The 20,455-nt window shown below is 29.6% G+C and overlaps 1 protein-coding gene across 7 annotated transcripts in view; it reads right to left on the bottom strand.

The window, feature by feature from the left end:
- Positions 1 to 20,455, bottom strand: part of LOC111418376 (zonula occludens-like protein polychaetoid) — a 75,795-nt gene that overhangs the window by 13,047 nt on the left and 42,293 nt on the right. For 4 of the 7 annotated variants that reach the window (XM_071195731.1, XM_071195738.1, XM_071195733.1 and 1 more), the window contains exons 8-15: positions 19,068 to 19,284; positions 18,830 to 19,007; positions 18,483 to 18,752; positions 14,557 to 14,778; positions 14,125 to 14,495; positions 13,962 to 14,070; positions 9,307 to 10,059; positions 8,916 to 9,250 (exon numbers count right to left, since the gene is read on the bottom strand). In XM_071195731.1, the coding sequence (XP_071051832.1) occupies positions 8,916 to 9,250; positions 9,307 to 10,059; positions 13,962 to 14,070; positions 14,125 to 14,495; positions 14,557 to 14,778; positions 18,483 to 18,752; positions 18,830 to 19,007; positions 19,068 to 19,284 (2,455 nt within the window). Of the gene's footprint in view, positions 1 to 8,767; positions 8,802 to 8,915; positions 9,251 to 9,306; positions 10,060 to 13,961; positions 14,071 to 14,124; positions 14,496 to 14,556; positions 14,779 to 18,482; positions 18,753 to 18,829; positions 19,008 to 19,067; positions 19,285 to 20,455 lie in introns of all 7 variants that reach the window. The other 3 variants (XM_071195737.1, XM_071195732.1, XM_071195736.1) reach the window with 3 other exon arrangements.

Here is a 20,455-nt window from a genome sequence, read left to right as displayed (position 1 = left end):
TCGATATGATTACGTTGAACTTCTAGGCAGTGGTACCATCTTTGTAGTGTTTCCTCTCTCACACGGCTTAACATGTGATCAATATTTTGGCAGACGTCAATAATTTTTTGTTTTAAATCCTCAATACTACCCAACGGAATTTCATATACCTTGGATTTTAGATAACCTCATAAAAAGAAATCTAAAGGTGTCAGATCTGGTGATCTTGTTGTCCATTAAAATTTTTATCAAAATAATTTCGTACCATTGGCGCATAATGTGGAGGTGCTCCGTCTTGATGAAACACTAGTTCCATTTCAAAATCGTCAGAATTCTGTTGTACAATTTGCAAAAGTCTTGAAAAAAAAACATTTACTTTCTAATGAAATTGAGTGATAACGTCACGATATTCATGTGGATTAACATCACGCCGATGCAATTTTCCACCCAAAAAGAAAGTACATTCATCACTGAAACAAATATGTTTCAAGTATAATCGATTTCGTTCAACCATATTTGTCATTAGCTCACAAAATTCTGTTCTTCTATATCAGGGTCATCTTCTGTTAATTCATGAAGCATTTTTATTTAAAATGGGTGATATTTATTCATCTTTAAGTATTTCCACGTCGTCCAACAACGACGCGGAAATATTTAACACATCACACGTTGATGCGATAGCAGCAGACGACATCATGGGCACATTAAATACTTCTGTTAATATCTGACGACCAGTTCTTTTGCGGTCTTCGACGATTCCAGTTTCCAAAAACTTATTCACAAGCTCTCTTAAATATTTTCGACTAATTGGATGTTTAGGAAATCGTTCCTTAAATTGTCGCTCTGTTTCATGTAGATTTCTGTCAGCACGAGCGAATATTAAAATTGCTTCGATATTGTGCTCTAAACTCCTTCTAGCCATTTTGATCTCGCCTTTCTTTGGTTATACTTGGTCGGGTAGAATTCAAAGATAGAAATGAAGGAAAATATTTGCATGCTGCCTTAAATACAAAATTTCAAAGTACCTACAAACTTTAAAATTGTTGTTGTGACCATTTTTTCTTAGAAGTTTTAAAAAGAACTTTCTTTTTATCCTTTTCTTGTATTGATTGTTTCATAAAAACATTCTAAAAGAATTGCTGATTTTAACCCTGCTTAATCCGAGCGTAGACCGACCTTTAACTGACCGTCCACCATTTATCTGGCCCATTGTATCTCGACAGGTAGTCAACGAAGATACGTTGGTTTTTCCGGCGAAATTCCGCATTTTGTTTAATTTTTATGTAAAAAACTAATAAACCGATATTTGATTGTGAGGTATCGTTGAATTCGTATTGTTTTATTCTTTCGAAAGATACCATAATATACTGGGTGTTCCATTTAAAAAAACAAAGCTGTTCCATTTTTCGGAAAAACTAAAAGTGATACCAAAATTTTCCATAAGAAAATATTTGTGCTGATAAAATATAGAAACTGACGTTTTTTTGTTCATATTGATATCTCAATCTGTTCAGAAGTTAAACAGGGGGGGGGTTACTTTACGCTAGCACTGTATATGGATCTACTATCCGTGCAAAAAGTCAAGGCCCCTCACTTTAGAGATCGATATCTTCGTAACCGATCGATGAAAAAAATTGCGACAAAGTTTGTTGTAATCACTGAACATTTCTACGTAACATATGTTAATTTGAAAATGTTCGGATCCGCGGTTCTCTTTTTATCGCGAGTTAAATGAAAAAAGTACCCGATTTTTGAGTGTGCCGGCAACTTTGTCAACTTTGCGATTTTTTTTCTCGAAAACTATTTGACGAACAAATTTCAAATTTGAACTGGTGGTAAACCGATGTGTTCTTAATGTGGGGCATAGTTTATTTTTTCAATATTCCATATAGTTTCGCGGAAAATCGCGGTTTCGTAGGATGCGGTTATTTCGGAAACGACCTGGCGGATTTCAACGCGGTTTTTACCAAAATATGTCAAATCATGTCGGTTGTCGAATTCCGTTATCAGTTTTTCAAAATTAGGACCCCCTATTTTGTTAAGGACGATTTAATGGAATTACAAATTAAAGAGAAACAGAAGTAAGCCATGCGGGGAGGGGTGGGGTTCCGGCCAATCGGAACAGAGTTGAAGAGATGTTGCTGGCGTGGGCTTCGGACGGGCCGTGGCGAATAATATTTAAAATTTTAGATAAAATTATTTTATTCCAAATTCAATAAGTATGTTTCATTTTTGTATACAAGACATGAATAATGCATATAAATTTAAACAAAATAGCTTGGCACTATTTTCTTCAAAATTTTTAATTTTGTTTTTGACATAATATATCACTTATACATGGACAATTACTACAATTGTGTAGAACTTGCGGAGAATTTACATACAAAGAAAATTCGAGTCTGTAGAACGATACGACAACATAGAGGATTTCCAGAAAAATTAAACTTCGTAAACGAAGAAGATGCCGTGTTTGTTCCAAAAACAAAAAAAGAAGGACAACGAATTTAATGTGCAAGTCTTGTGGAGTTGCGTTACATCTTGGGGATCGTTTTGCTTCATATCATCAAAAAGAGAAATACTAAGTAGGTACCAAAGAAAATATAAATCAAGAAACATATATGCCAAAATACGTATTTATTTGTTGTGTGGTTTACGTATTAGTTTATTGTTTATTGTTATTCTTACTATTGTTTTGTTGTATTTATTTTGTGGTTTCAAATGGATACAAATTTTACATTTATTTACATTTATTCGAAATTTCGTGAAAATAGCTAGACAGGATTGAAAATCAGGAGAACTAGCAATAAGATTAATATAACATAATAAAAATAAAATAATAATAATAATTATTAATATTCTTGATATACAAGGTGTCTCAGCGAGACCGGTCATTAGACGTTTCTGGGGTTCTGGCCAAACAAAAAATTTGAGAATGCAGACTTAAGTATTATCAATTACGTTCTCTTCATCTAAAATATTTTCAGATTTCTAGCACTTCCGGTTATACCGGAAGTCGCTACCTACTTTATTTTTTTAAATGGAACACCCTGTATATTTTTACATATTTGGATTTGTCTGTTTTGAAGGTTTATAAATAACTTTACTTTTTGCAATTTGAACTAGCAATTCTCGAGAAAAATTTGCTCCAGCACACATTTGTTCAAAAAATCATAGAACACTCAATTTTTGAGATATCAATTTAGGATTCACAACATGCTTAAACAACATGATGGAGTATGTTTTGGTGCCGAGAACGGCAGTCTAGATCGTTTGGTCACTTTACTATGATACGTTAACTTTTCGAAATTTGGAACCACCATAACTTCATTTTTTTAAATGGCACCCCCCATATTTTATTACATAGTCGTCTTCGGCGTCTCATTTTACATCTTTTATATTCCATATGTCCTATGCCTAACATTAATAGTTTGAGAAATAATTAAGGTTTTTTGAAAAATGCTCACATATCATATGGATATTAACCTAGTGTGCCATGGAAAACAAATGTTTAATGACTTATTGATAAACGTCAAAATCTAATTTAGATTGTTTGATGCTTGTGAGTCTAAAACCAGTAAAAATGGATATTAATAACGTAAATAATGTTTATACAAATGAAGAAATCCATAATTTATTGTTTGTGCACGAAAAGTGCGACAAAGTTCTTAGTAGAACTTGCAGAATGTTTAATGAAAATTATCCACATTTATCTCCGATGACAAAAGGTAAATTTAGAGGAATAGAAGCAAATTTTGTACATTTTGGACGAATTAATCACGTGTTAAACTGACCAAAAAATGTAGTAGATAATGCAACGGAAGAGATGAATACCTTGGCTTATTTCGAGCACAGTCCCAACACCTCAATTCGAGCTGCCAAAGAAGATATGGGAATCATGCTACGAACTTTGTCGCGCTTTTCATGCAAAAAAAATAAATTAAGAATTTCTTGATTTGTGTAAATATTACTTTCGATATTGTTATCGATTTTAACTCGTTTCAGTACTAATATTAAGGGACATAACAGATAATTATTAGCTCACATGCATCAAGTGACGTAAACAAGTGAGTCTTTGACAAGAACTCATTGAGAAGGCTTGTTTTTCATGGCACACTAGGCTAAATATCCATATGATATGTGTGCATTTTTCAAAAAACCCTAATTATCTCCCAAACTATTAATATTAGATATGGGCCATATGGGATATAAAAGATGTAGAATGAGACACCGAAAATATGGGAGGTGCCATTTAAAAAAATGAAGTTATGGTACTTCCAAATTTTGAAAAGTTAACGTGCCATAGTAAAGTGAGACCGCAGTTTTCGGCACCAAAACATACTCCATCATGTTGCTTAAGCATGTTCTCAATCCTAAATTGATATCCCAAAAATTGAGTGTTTTCTAATTTTTTGAACAAATGTCTGCTGGAGCAGATTTTTCTAGAAAAATTCGAATAACTCGAGAACGACCGAATCAAATTGCAAAAAGTAAAGTTATTTATAAACCTTGAAAACAGACAAATCCAAATATGTAAAAATATACAGGTGTTCCATTTAAAAAAATAAAGTTGGTGGCGACTTCCGGTATAACCGGAAGTGCTAGAAATCTGAAAATATTTTAGATGAAGAGAACGTAATTGATAATACTTAAGTCTGCATTCTCAAATTTTTTGTTTGGCCAGAACGCCAGAAACGTCTAATGACCGGTCTCGCTGAGACACCGTGTATGTTAAAAACAAAATAAAAAATTTTGAAGAAAATAGTGCCACGCTATTTTGTTTAAATTTATATGCATTATTCATGTCTTATATACAAAAATGAAACATACTTATTGAATTTGAAATAAAATAATTTTATCTAAAATTTTAAATATGATTCTCCACAGCCCGCCCGAAGCGCACGCCAGCAATATCTCTTCAACTCTGTTCCGATTGGCCGGAACCCCACCCCTCCCCGCATGGCTTACTTCTGTTTCTCTTTAATTTGTAATTCCATTAAATCGCCCTTAAAAAATTAGGGAGCCCTAATTTTGAAAAACTGATAACGGAATTCGACAACCGACATGATTTGACATATTTTGGTAAAAACCGCGTTGAAATCCGCCAGGTCGTTTCCGAAATAACCGCATCCTACTAAACTGCGATTTTCCGCGAAACTATATGGAATATCGAAAAAATAAGATATGCACCACATTAAGAACACATCGGTTTACCACCAGTTCAAATTTGAAATTTGTTCGTCAAATAGTTTTCGAGAAAAAAAATCGTAAAGTTGACAAAGTTGCCGGCACACTCAAAAATCGGGTACTTTTTTCATTTAACTCGCGTTAAAAAGAAAACCGTGGATCCGAAAATTTTCAAATTAATATAGGTACCGTAGGAATGTTCAGTGATTACAACAAACTTTGTCGCAATTTTTTTCATCGATCGGTTGCGAAGATATCGATCTCTAAAGTGAAGGGCCTTGACTTTTTGCACGGATAAGTAATCTGAATATTCTGCCGGGGCCGAGCGAATAAATTTTTGCGAAACGTGTGGACGGCAAAGTGTTAAAACTGATGGAGAAAACGTTATGGATAAAAAATATTCTTAATGCATCAAGAAATCATAATGTATGCTTCTTTCAAATTTATCTATCAGCGGTTTCTAGTGATGTGGCATAAATCACAAAATGTCAAAATTGGACGACTTTTCATAATAAAATCAACTATGACGGAAGTACTAAAACTGATGGAAAAAAAACGTTATGGATAAAAAATGTTCCTAATGTATTAAGAAATCATAATCTATACTTATTTCATATTTATCTATCACCGGATTCTAATGATGTTACATAAATCCTCAAAATATCAATATTGGACGATTTTTCTTAATAAAATCAACTATGACGGAAATACTAAAACTGATGGAGAAAAACGTTATGGATAAAAAATGTTCCTAATGTAGCAAGAAATCATAATCCATAATTACATCATATTTATCTATCCCCGGTTTCTAATGATGTAGCATAAACCATAAAATATAAAGATTCGACGATTTTTCTTAATAAAATCAAGTATGATGGAAGTACTAAGACTAATGGAGAAAAACGTTATGGATAAAAAATGTTCCTAATGCATCAAGAAATCATAATTATATCATATACATCTATCACCGGTTTCTAATGATATAGCATAAACGACAAAATGTCAAAATTAGACGATTTTTCTTAATAAAATCAAGTATGATGGAAGTACTAAAACTGATGGAGAAAGACGTTATGGATAAAAAATGTTCCTAATGCATCAAGAAATCATAATCCATAATTACATCATATTTATCTATCCCCGGTTTCTAATGATGTAGCATAAACCATAAAATATAAAGATTCGACGATTTTTCTTAATAAAATCAACTATGATGGAAGTACTAAAACTGATGGAGAAAAACGTTATGGATAAAAAATGTTCCTAATGTAGCAAGAAATCATAATCTATACTTATTTCATATTTATCTATCACCGGATTCTAGTGATGTAGCAGAAATCATAAAATATCAAGATTGGACGATTTTTCTTAATAAAATCAATTATAACAAAAGTACTAAAACTGATGGAGAAAAACGTTATGGATATAAAATGTTCCTAATGCATGAAGAAATCGTAATCCATAATTATTTCATATTTATCTATCACCGGATTATAGTGATGTAGCAGAAATCATAAAATATCAAGATTTGACGATTTTTCTTAATAAAATCAGCTATGACGGAAGTACTAAGATTAATGGAGAAAAACGTTATGGATAAAAAATGTTCCTAATGCACCAAAAAATCATAATCCATAATTATATCACGTTTATCTATCACCGGTTTCTAATGATGTAGCATAAATCATAAAATATAAAGATTCGGTGATTTTTCTTAATAAAATCAACTATGACGGAAGTACTAAAACTGATGGAGAAAAACGTTATGGATAAAAAATGTTCCTAATGCATCAAGAAATCATAATCCATAATTATTTCATATGTATCTATCACCGGTTTCTAATAATGTAGCATAAATCATAAAATATAAAGATTCGACGATTTTTCTTAATAAAATCAACTATGACGGAAATACTAAAACTGATGGAGAAAGACGTTATGAATAAAAAATGTTCCTAATGCATCAAGAAATCATAATCCATAATTATTTCATATGTATCTATCACCGGTTTCTAATAATGTAGCATAAATCATAAAATATAAAGATTCGACGATTTTTCTTAATAAAATCAACTATGACGGAAATACTAAAACTGATGGAGAAAGACGTTATGAATAAAAAATGTTCCTAATGCATCAAGAAATCATAATCCATAATTATATCACGTTTATCTATCACCGGTTTCTAGTGATGTAGCATAAATCATAAAATATCAAGCTTGGACGATTTTTCTTAATAAATTCAACTGTGACGGAAGTACGAAAACTGATTTAGAAAAACGTTATGGATAAAAAATGTTCCTAATGCATCAAGAAATCATAATCCATAATTATATCATAGTTATCTATCACCGGTTTCTAGTGATGTAGCATAAATTATAAAATATCAAGATTGGACGATTTTTCTTAATAAATTCAACTATGACGGAAGTACGAAAACTGATAGAGAAAAACGTTATGGATAAAAAATGTTCCTAATGCATCAAGAAATCATAATTCATAATTATATCATAGTTATCTATCACCGGTTTCTAGTGATGTAGCATAAATCATAAAATATCAAGATTGGACGATTTTTTTTAATAAATTCAACTATGACGGAAGTACTAAACCTGATGGAGAAAAACGTTATGGGTAAAAAATGTTCCTAATGCACCAAGAAATCATAATTCATAATTATATCACATTTATCCATCACCGGTTTCTAATGATGTAGCATAAATCATAAAATATAAATATTCGACGATTTTTCTTAATAAAATCAACTATGATGGAAGTACTAAAACTGATGGAGAAAGATGTTATGGATAAAAAATGTTCCTAATGCATCAAGAAATCATAATCCATAATTATATCATAGTTATCTATCACCGGTTTGTAGTGATGTAGCATAAATCATAAAATATCAAGATTGGACGATTTTTCTTAATAAATTCAACTATGACAGAAGTACTAAAACTGATGGAGAAAAACATTGTGGATAAAAAATGTTCCTAATGCATCAAGAAATCATAATCCATAATTATATCACATTTATTTATCACCGGTTTCTAATGATGTAGCATAAATCGCAAAATGTCAAAATTGAACGATTTTGCTTAATAAAATCAACTATGACGGAAGTACTAAGACTAATGGAGAAAAACGTTATGGATAAAAAATGTTCCTAATGCATCAAGAAATCATAATTCATAATTATATCATATACATCTATCACCGGTTTCTAATGATATAGCATAAACGACAAAATGTCAAAATTAGACGATTTTTCTTAATAAAATCAAGTATGATGGAAGTACTAAAACTGATGGAAAAAGACGCTATGGATAAAAAATGTTCCTAATGCATCAAGAAATCATAATCCATAATTATTTCATATGTATCTATCACCGGTTTCTAATGATGTAGCAAAAATCGCAAAATGTCAAAATTGAACGATTTTGCTTAATAAAATCAACTATAACGTAGTTATGAATAAAAAATCCGGAAATCAAGGATTTACCATAATTAATTAATTAAAACGAATACAACCAAAAACAAAACAAAAAATATTAAACATGCATCAATATGTTTAAATCAACCCAACTCAAAAACATCTACTTACAAAAAAAAACTACACTTCGAAATAATGCAGGATCCTAATAAATACAAGGCAAAATTAAACATCAACATTAAAAACAATTAAATTAAAAAAACAACCAGTGTACATACATACAAAAATCATGATAACTTAAAAATTCAAAAGAAATTACCTTAAATTATGATGCAAAGGTTTCCGATACAGCTCGAACGCGCTTCCTCGCTGTTCTCGCGATCCTTGCAAATCAACGATGTTGGGTCTTTCCGGTCTTGTGTCCATCATCTCATTTCCGTCCATGTAAGGGTCATGTTGTGAGATTGGGGCGATTTCGCTGCGGGAAGCGTATGAAATACTCGGATGGCGCCTTTCGTACGGTGGGGCCACATCATAATGACCATGAACGTTTGTGTTGTAACGAACCGCGGTCTCAGTGTGCCAATTATTTTGTAAGACGTTGTTTTGCGGCATGTTGTAATAATATTCTTGGTGTAAATTAGCACGTTGATCCTAAATTAATTTTTTATTAATAATCTTTTATTATTTTTTTTTGTATAAATACTCACAACGGGGTTACTATGACTCTTTCCATGTTGATATGGTAAAGGAGGTTGCATCATCCCATCTCCAGGACCATAACTTTGATTCTTATACGGAGGTTTATAATTTTTCGGTTTCGGCGGAGGAATCGGTTTGTACATATTCGGTCCATTTTGATTCATATGATTGTTTCCATTCTCCATCCCTCCCCCGTTCCTCATCATTTGCCCCCCACCGTGATGGTGTAAATGTTGTTGTTGCGGCGATTGGTGAATACTTAAATGGGATTGTGACAAATCTTGTTGCGAAGCCCTTGAATAATCTTGATTATATTTCCCATAATCGGTTTTTGTCTCCATGTGGGGTTGCTTGGAAGGAGTTAATTGTTGTTTTCCAGGCGATCGAGCGTATCGATACATTTCGTTCCGTTCGGGGGGTAATCTTTGATGGACGTGCTCCAAACCGGGAGGTGGTGGTTCTTTTTCGACGTCACCGCGGGAATGACGCGGGCTTTGATCCATTAATTCGTTGTTTGAAGGGGGGACGGCGTATTTTAGATCTAATTTTGATCCGAGGCGGTCGTGTCGATGATGGTTTTGATCCCCCCATGATCTTTGATGAGCGTATTTTGATGGGCTGTTTTGAATGTTGGGACTGTTCGATGATGGTTCTATTTTTGATAATGTCGTTTTTAAGTCGTCGTGGGCGTTTGGGATTATTCGACTTCCAAGGGATTTTGAGTTTTGATTGTTGAATGAGTCGTAACTTGATAAAGAGTCCTTAAAAAAATAAATTTTGATTAAAGTTTAAACGTCAATGTGACATTAATTCAATGTTACCAACTGTAACTAACTTCACAACTACTTGTCAAAATTAAATGTTAATTTTATGAAACGTTTTTTTACGAAAATTAATTAATTTATGCTTAAATCATATCAAAAAAGAATTTGTTTATGTTTTTTTAATGTCAAACCTTTAGAAAGTCCTACAAAATTAAATTAAATTAAAAATTATTCTATTCACAACATTTTCGTACACTTTTCTACCGATGTAATAAGAAATAAAACTAAAACTAGAAATTTTGAGGTTATGCCGTGCGTCTTTAACGCCTAAAATTTCTAGTTTTAGTTTTATTTCTAACGCAAAATCACTGAATTTATATTTTTTTAATGAAACGTCAAAAAATGACACTTGATAAAGACGCATAGGAGATAGCGCCATCTGTCGCAAAAAGTCTAAAAATGTACGTTGGTAACTATCTTCTCATCATATCAAATATTCAAAGATAATTTAAGTTTGAATATTTCTAGTTCTAGTCTAGTGTTAGTTCTAGTTTTACACTAGCACAATAGTACCAACCCAACTCAAAAATAAAACCAAATTTTGATGTTTTTGATCATTTTCGGTTATAACTTATTAATTATGCATGATGCAAATTATTTTTTGTTTAAAAAATGTTTAGAATTGACTCATAAGACGTATTGAATAAAGATATTTACTCCATCAATCAGCATTACCAACCCAACGTAAGAGAAATAGAAATTTTGACGTTTTCATCAATTTTCTTTCATAACTCATTAATTATTTCTCACTAAAAAAAAATTTTCATACAAAAAAGATGTAGAATTAACCCATAAAACATATCCAATAAGTTATTTTATTCCATCGATCAGCAGTACCAACCCAACTCAAAAATAAAAGCAAATTTTGATGTTTTTGATCATTTTCGGTTATAACTTATTAATTGTGCATGATGGAGAATTATTTTTTAAACAAAAAATGTTTAGAATTGACTCATAAGACGTATTGAATAAAGATATTTACTCCATCAATCAGCATTACCAACCCAACGTAAGAGAAATAGAAATTTTGACGTTTTCATCAATTTTCTTTCATAACTCATTAATTATTTCTCACTAAAAAAAAATTTTCATACAAAAAAGATGTAGAATTAACCCATAAAACATATCCAATAAGTTATTTTATTCCATCGATTAGGAGTACCAACCCAACTCAAAAATAAAACCAAATTTTGATGTTTTTGATCATTTTCGGTTATAACTGATTAATTGTGCATGATGGAGAATTATTTTTTAAACAAAAAATGTTTAGAATTGACTAATAAGACGTATCGAATAAAGATATTTATTCCATCAATCAGCATTACCAACCCAACGTAAGAGAAATAGAAATTTTGACGTTTTCATCAATTTTCTTTCATAATTCATTAATAATATCTGATGGAAAAAAATTTTTCATACAAAAAAGATTTAGAATTAACCCGTAAAACATATCCAATAAGTTATTTTATTCCATCGATCAGTAGTACCAACCCAACTCAAAAATAAAACCAAATTTTTGATGTTTTTGATCATTTTCGGTTATAACTTATTAATTGTGCATGACGGAGAATTATTTTTTAAACAAAAAATGTTTAGAATTGACTCATAAGACGTATTGAATAAAGATATTTACTCCATCAATCAGCATTACCAACCCAACGTAAGAGAAATAGAAATTTTGACGTTTTCAACAATTTTCTTTTATAACTCATTAATTATATCTGATAGAAAGAAATTTTTCATACAAAAAAGGTTTTGAATTAACCCATAAAACATATCCAATAAGTTATTTTATTCCATCGATCAGTAGTACCAACCCAACTCAAAAATAAAACCAAATTTTTGATGTTTTTGATCATTTTCGGTTATAACTTATTAATTGTGCATGATGGAGAATTATTTTTTAAACAAAAAAATTTTAGAATTGACTAATAAGACGTATTGAATAAAGATATTTATTTCATCAATCAGCATTACCAACCCAACGTAAGAGAAATAGAAATTTTGACGTTTTCATCAATTTTCTTTTATAACTCATTAATTATATCTGATGGAAAAAAGTTTTTCATACAAAAAAGATTTAGAATTAACCCATAAAACATATCCAATAAGTTATTTTATTCCATCGATTAGTAGTACCAACCCAACTCAAAAATAAAACCAAATTTTTGATGTTTTTGATCATTTTCGGTTATAACTTATTAATTGTGCATGATGGAGAATTATTTTTTAAACAAAAAATGTTTAGAATTAACTCATAAGACGTATTGAATAAAGATATTTACTCCATCAATCAGCATTGCCAACCCAACGTAAGAGAAATAGAAATTTTGACGTTTTCATCAATTTTCTTTCATAATTCATTAATTATATCTGATGAAAAAAAATTTTTCATACAAAAAAGATTTAGAATTAACCCATAAACATATCCAATAAGTTATTTTATGCCATCGATCAGTAGTACTAACCCAACTCAAAAATACAACCAAATTTTGATGTTTTTGATCATTTTCGGTTATAACTTATTAATTGTGCATGATGCAGAATTATTTTTTGTTTAAAAAATGTTTAGAATTGACTCATAAGACGTATTGAATAAAGATATTTACTCCATCAATCAGCATTACCAACCCAACGTAAGAGAAATAGAAATTTTGACGTTTTCATCAATTTTCTTTTATAACTCATTAATTATATCTGATGGAAAAAAGTTTTTCATACAAAAAAGATTTAGAATTAACCCATAAAACATATGCAATAAGTTATTTTATTCCATCGATTAGTAGTACTAATCCAACTTAAAAATAAAACCAAATTTTGATGTTTTTGATCATTTTCGGTTATAACTTATTAATTGTGCATGATGGAAAATTATTTTTTAAACAAAAAATGTTTAGAATTGACTAATAAGACGTATTGAATAAAGATATTTACTCCATCAATCAGCATTACCAACCCAACGTAAGAGAAACAGAAATTTTGACGTTTTCATCAATTATCTTTCATAACTCATTAATTATATCTGATGGAAAAAAGTTTTTCATACAAAAAAGATTTAGAATTAACCCATAAAACATATCCAATAAGTTATTTTATTCCATCGATCAGTAGTACCAACCCAACTCAAAAATAAAACCAAATTTTGACGTTTTTGATCATTTTCGGTTATAACTTATTAATTGTGCATGATGGAGAATTATTTTTTAAACAAAAAATGTTTAGAATTGACTCATAAGACGTATTGAATAAAGATATTTATTCCATCAATCAGCATTACCAACCCAACGTAAGAGAAATAGAAATTTTGACGTTTTCATCAATTATCTTTCATAACTCATTAATTATATCTGATGGAAAAAAGTTTTTCATACAAAAAAGATTTAGAATTAACCTATAAAACATATCCAATAAGTTATTTTATTCCATCGATCAGTAGTACCAACCCAACTCAAAAATAAAACCAAATTTTGATGTTTTTGATCATTTTCGGTTATAACTTATTAATTGTGCATGATGGAGAATTATTTTTTAAACAAAAAATGTTTAGAATTGACTCATAAGACGTATTGAATAAAGATATTTATTCCATCAATCAGCATTACCAACCCAACGTAAGAGAAATAGAAATTTTGACGTTTTCATCAATTTTCTTTCATAATTCATTAATTATATCTGATAAAAAAAAATTTTTCATACAAAAAAGATTTAGAATTAACCCGTAAAACATATCCAATAAGTTATTTTATTCCATCGATTAGTAGTACCAACCCAACTCAAAAATAAAACCAAATTTTGACGTTTTTGTCGTTTTTTTTTATCTAGATTAAGAATTTACTCACAGATTTCGAATTCTGACTCCTCTCCAACGATCCTAATTTATTCGCGAAATTATGATCCGGGTTTTGATCGGGAGGTTTAGTTCCAAAAAGTCTTTCATGCGCAGATGGCCTAAAAATCAACAATTTTATTATTATTATCAATTTAGATACAATTATATCTTACCCATTTGATTTTGTTGGTGTTGAAATCAACCCTAAAGGTTTAACAGCTCTATCAACCCTCGGGGGTAAATCAGGAGCGGTTCCATAAATCCCCTCCCTTCCTGTAGGCGAAATCGGTTGTTCACTCATACTCAGAGTTTTCGAATGATTAAAATGTCCGTGTAAAGTACTCGATTGTCTTTTATGCGCCGCTCCGTCATTTTTATTATAATCTTGCCCCGGATAATGTCCTTTATACCCGGTTAAATCGCCCGATAACATTTCCTGCGAATCACTTTGTTGGATATAATTAATATCTTTAGCTGTGGAGCTCGGTGATTGAGGTTCGCTTGAATTTTGGTTGTTAAAACCATATCTTGTGTCATAAGTTGGCTAAAAATAAATTTTTGTTAATTATTTTATTTTTTTATTAAAGTTCGAAGATGATTGTTACTTGATATGGTGGAAGAACATCATTAGTGCTGCTATCGGGCATTACGACGCTCGGATCTGAACTGGCTTTAGTTAAACGGCCGTTATTGCTTCCGGTACCGGACAATCCGGGTGAAACGGGGGGTCCCGGACTGTGTTCTAGATCGCTTTCGGGTGAACTAGCATACGAAAGACGCAATGACGACATTGGGAAGAGGAAGTCATCAGATAATGACTCCTCGGGCTAAAATTTACAATGCATAAAAGCTCGATTATATGAAAGGTCAATTAATTCAAACAAAAAAAATAAAAACAATGAATGAAATAAATGGGTTAAGGATTATTTTGTGTTATATACATTTAGGGAAAAGCTATTAATTTAATATAAATTAACCCCACACAATTTTTCATAACCTAATTTTTTCTTTTCAAGGTACGATTTCGCATCAAATCGCCGAGGTCGCTGTATGTACTTACTGAGTTGCAACTAAAAAGGCTCAATTCAAGAAGAATAAATAATATAAGACACTTAACAATGAGAAAATTAATAATAAATTAATTAAAACTTAAAAAGAAACCGTATCTGTCAAAAAATCGAAATGATAGGAAGGGCTACCAACTTGAATTTTATCAAATTTAAAAATAACTATAAATATTTTTAATGAAATTATTTATTTAAAATTTAAATTGTTATTAAACTAAAAAATTGAAGTAATAATTACGTTAATAAAACCAAAAGTTTTGGTAATTTGTTTTAATCTCAACCCAAGATTAATTAAAGCAAGGTTATGTTAGAAAAGAATTTCAAATCGATAAAAATTATTTACTTACTGAGTTGCAACTAAAAAGAATCGATTTATGAAGAATAAACAATATAAAACATTTAACAATTAGATAATTAATAATAAATTAATTAAAACTTGAAAAGAAACCGTATCTGTCAAAAAATCAAAATGATAGGAAGGGCTACCAACCTCAATTTTATTAAACTTAAAAATAACTAATTTTTTAGGGAAATATTATTAATGAAATTGTTTAAGAACTGATTTTAAGTTATTCCAAAACTTGTCTAAATGATTAGGAAGTACCTCATAGGTATTTTATGTTGTTCATAATAATTAAAAACTTGATACTAATTACTGAAAGTTTGCCTAAATCATTGGGTGCAAGTTTATAGCTATTCCAAGTTGTTCAAAATCCTGGAAATATGATTGCTAAGCATTGGAAAGTTGTCTAAATGATTGAGAACATGTTCATAACTACTCCAGGTTCATTGGAAACTTGTCTAATTGATTGTAAAATGATTTATATCCATTTCAAGTTGTTCAAAATTATATAAAACTGCATCTAACGATGATTAAAACAAACCTACAACGTTGCAAAAGTATTTAAAATGACTGAAATTTGTTTAGTGATGTTCGAAAACTTGTCAAAATGATTTATATCCATTCCAAGTTGTTCAAAATCATATAAAACTGCATCTAATGATATTCAAAGCAAACCTATAACAATGCAAAATTGTTCAAAATGATTGCAAGTTGGTTGGTGGAGTTTGGCAACTTGTCTAATTGATTGTAAAATGATTTATATCCATTCCAAATTGTTCAAAATTATATTAAATTGCATCTATCGATGATTAAAACAAACCTACAACGTTGCAAAAGTATTCAAAATGATTAAAATTTGGTTGGTAGTTCAAAATCACATAAAACTGATTAATTAGAAATAATTAAAGTCGATAAAAACTATTTACTTACTGAGTTGCAACTAAAAAGAATCGATTCGTGAAAAAGAAACATAATAAAGCACTTAATAATTAAATAATTAATAATTAATTAAAACTTGACACGAAATCGCTTCTGTCAAAAAATCGAAATGACAGGAAGCGCTACCAACCTCAATTTTATTAAATTTAAAAATAACTATATAATATTTTTAATGAAATTATTTATTTAAAATTTAAATTGTTATTAAACTAAAAAATTGAAGTAATAATTGCGTTAATAAAACCAAAAATCTTGCTAATTTGTTTTAATCTTAAGCCAAGATTAATTAAAGCAAGGTTATGTTAGAAAAGAATTTCAAGTCGATAAAAACTATTTACTTACTGAGTTGCAACTAAAAAGAATCGATTTATGAAGAATAAACAATATAAAACACTTAACAATTAGAAAATTAATAATAAATTAATTAAAACTTGATAAGAAACTGTTTCTGTCAAAAAATCGAAATGATAGGAAGGGCTACCAACTTGAATTTTATTAAATTTAAAATTAACTATATAATATTTTTAATGAAATTATTTATTTAAAATTGAAATTGTTATTAAACTAAAAAATTGAAGTAATAATTACGTTAATAAAACCAAAAATCTTGGTAATTTGTTTTAATCTCAACCCAAGATTAATTAATTAAAGCAAGATTATGTCAGAAAAATAACTAATTTTTAGGGAAATATTAATAAAATTATTTATCAAGTCGATAAAAACTATTTACTTACTGAGTTGCAACTAAAAAGAATCGATTTATGAAGAATAAACAATATAAAACACTTAACAATTAGAAAATTAATAATAAATTAATTAAAACTTGATAAGAAACCGTTTCTGTCAAAAAATCGAAATGATAGGAAGGGCTACCAACTTGAATTTTATTAAATTTAAAATTAACTATATAATATTTTTAATGAAATTATTTATTTAAAATTGAAATTGTTATTAAACTAAAAAATTGAAGTAATAATTACGTTAATAAAACCAAAAATCTTGGTAATTTGTTTTAATCTCAACCCAAGATTAATTAATTAAAGCAAGACTATGTCAGAAAAGAATTTCAAGTCGTAAAAACTATTTACTTACTGAGTTGCAACTAAAAAGGACCGATTCGTGAAGAATAAACAATATCAAACACTTAACAATTAGAAAATTAATAACAAATTAATTAAAACTTGACAAGAAATCGTTTCTGTCAAAAAATCGTAATGATAGGAAGGGCTACCAACCTCAATTTTATCAAATTTAAAAATAACTAATTTTTGGGGAAATATTATTAGTGAAATTGTTTATTTAAAATTTAAATTATTATTAAACTAAAAACTTGAAGTAATAATTACGTTAATAAAACCAACAGTTTTGGTAATTTGTTTTAATCTCAACCCAAGATTAATTAAAGCAAGGTTATGTTAGAAAAGAATTTCAAATCGATAAAAATTATTTACTTACTGAGTTGCAACTAAAAAGAATCGATTTATGAAGAATAAACAATATAAAACACTTAACAATTAGAAAATTAATAATAAATTAATTAAAACTTGACAAGAAACATCTTCTGTCAAAAAATCGAAATGATAGGAAGGGCTACCAACCTCAAATTTATCAAATTTAAAAATAACTAGAAATCGCTAGAAAAGTGACGATTTCAATTTAATTTTTCAAGCGACCTCGGCGATATTAAATAAAATCGTTTATTTAATGTCTTGGATATTGAACTAAACGTACAACAACACTTAAATAAGACATCATTTATCCTCACTAAAATGTTTCAAACTTGACGATTTCGGTTATTAAGAATTATTTTGTATTTGTTTATTAATTAAGTAAAGAAAAATGTGTTATTGAATCAAATTTAAATATCCCCATACAATTCTTCATGAATAATTTGTGATTTTAAATCAAATCTAATCGGAACTGGATACAATTTTTCATAACCTAACCTTTTCCTTTCAAAATTAAAATTATTAATCTCAAAATTAACGTTTTTCTTTAAATTAACATCTTTCCCAACCGGTTTTAAATAATCATAATAATGTTCGCATTCATTATTATTATCGGCACCCAAAAACGTTTTTTGGTTAGTATTGATAAAAGCCAAATCGTTATAATTATTATTATTAGCGTTAAAACATTCGTTAGTTTTAGGCAAACCACGACATTTGTAAAAAGTACTTGCGTATGACTGATTGTGGTTGTAATACGGGTTGGGATCGTGTTGATAATGGTATTGATGGTGATAAGGGGCGCTGTTCAAACTTAAACGACTCTGAGAATCGATCGATTGAAGATGAATCGGGCACTCCGAAGGACTGTACATGGAAACGCACGGATTGATTCTACGGGTTTTTAAAGAACGGGAACCGCGGTAATGAGCCGGAAGTGATCTAGCTCGGGGTTTTAAAGTTAGGAATGGGAAATAAATATCCGTAAACATGTCATAGTTGAGCTGAAATGAAAGGATTTGTTAACCCACCACCAAAAATTTACGAAAATGAAATTAGCGATGTCTTTAATTTTTTTTACCTTCGTTTCGCTCATCCAAACAGCTCCGGTTTGTTGCTTATCAATGATTTCCCGAATTTTTCGATACCAAGTATCCGAATTATCGTTTAACGTTACCGTTGAACAAAAAATGTGACTCCAAACTTTATCGAGTTTTTGACATTGCTCTAAAAGTTTTTTTGAACTTTTATGGGCTGATCTAAAAATAAATATAACAAACATCAATATTATTAGGCGAAAAAATTAATTTATAACTTACTTAGGTAAGCCTTGTCGAAGTTGTTTAATTACGATTTTAGCGTCGGCTTTAAAAAATACAACAATGGGATATAATTGAGCATAATTTAAACGTTCCACCGCGTTTGGTGTTATATCCAATAAAGCGTGTTTTCCGGTTGAGATTACTTCTCGAATCGCCGATAAACGGATTATGTTTGAACCGCTTTTGGTTTTTTCTTCGGTGTTGTTGTCTAATTCTAAAAATTTTAATAAATAAATAATTTTGTATTATTATTAACAATATTTCTATTCTATTTCTCATAAGCGGCCCTTACACAATCAATAATATTGACAATACCTTAGCATATTGACTCCAGAACTGTGGAATTCGTCCAACCCAATGTATTCCAACAAAGCGAAAAGAAATTCAACTCTTGACCGCCTCATATCTTTTCTAATGGGAATAAAGCCGGGGACCAACGAAAGAAAGGATGTCAAAAAAAGATAAACAGTCTTCGAACAAATTATAAAAAAGAATTGAAGAAGATTGTCGCATCAAAGACTTTTCTAAAATGGTTCAACTATCTGTAATAGTTTGTTAAAGGTACTTTCATAGATTCAAAAGTAGTTCTTGAAATCATCAACATCGCAACAGTACTAGAATATTCATTACGTGTCACTCGACGAGTAGTTCCAAGCGTCAAAATAATAGCACATAACCTTTTGTACGATTATCCATAATTGGAAAAAGTCTGCTCGTTGTAAAAAAGTAATGTAAAATAATATTGATCGTGTAAGGTAGTGAAGTATTCAGACTGTTTACCACGAGGATTGATGGTTGTATTGTCAATACTATTGATCGTGTAAGGGCCGCTTTAAGCTATCAATACATCAATCTTGATTTTAACCTCATTTTGCAAAAAATAATAAATGAGGATTAATTAAAACAAAGATTATTTTAGAAAAGTCGATAAAAACTGTTTACTTACTGAGTTGTAACTAAAAAAGGATCGATTCGTGAAGAATAAACGATATAAAACACTTAACAATTAGAAAATTAATAACAAATTAATTAAAACTTGACAAGAAACCGCTTCTGTCAAAAAATCGAAATGATAGGAAGGGCTACCAACCTCAATTTTATCAAATTTAAAAATAACTATATAATATTTTTAATGAAATTATTTGTTTAAAATTGAAATTGTTATTAAACTAAAAAATTGAAGTAATAATTACGTTAATAAAACCAAAAATCTTGCTAATTTGTTTTAATCTCAACCCAAGATTAATTAAAGCAAAGATTATTTCAGAAAAGAATTTCAAGTCGATAAAAACTATTTACTTACTGAGTTGCAACTAAAAAGAATCGATTTATGAAGAATAAACAATATAAAACACTTAACAATTAGAAAATTAATAATAAATTAA

The sequence above is a fragment of the Onthophagus taurus genome, chromosome 5, assembly GCF_036711975.1.
Source record: "Onthophagus taurus isolate NC chromosome 5, IU_Otau_3.0, whole genome shotgun sequence".
NCBI lineage: Eukaryota > Metazoa > Arthropoda > Insecta > Coleoptera > Scarabaeidae > Onthophagus > Onthophagus taurus.
Note: the sequence above shows the minus strand (reverse complement) of the source record. Positions and strands in the feature narration are given on the sequence as shown.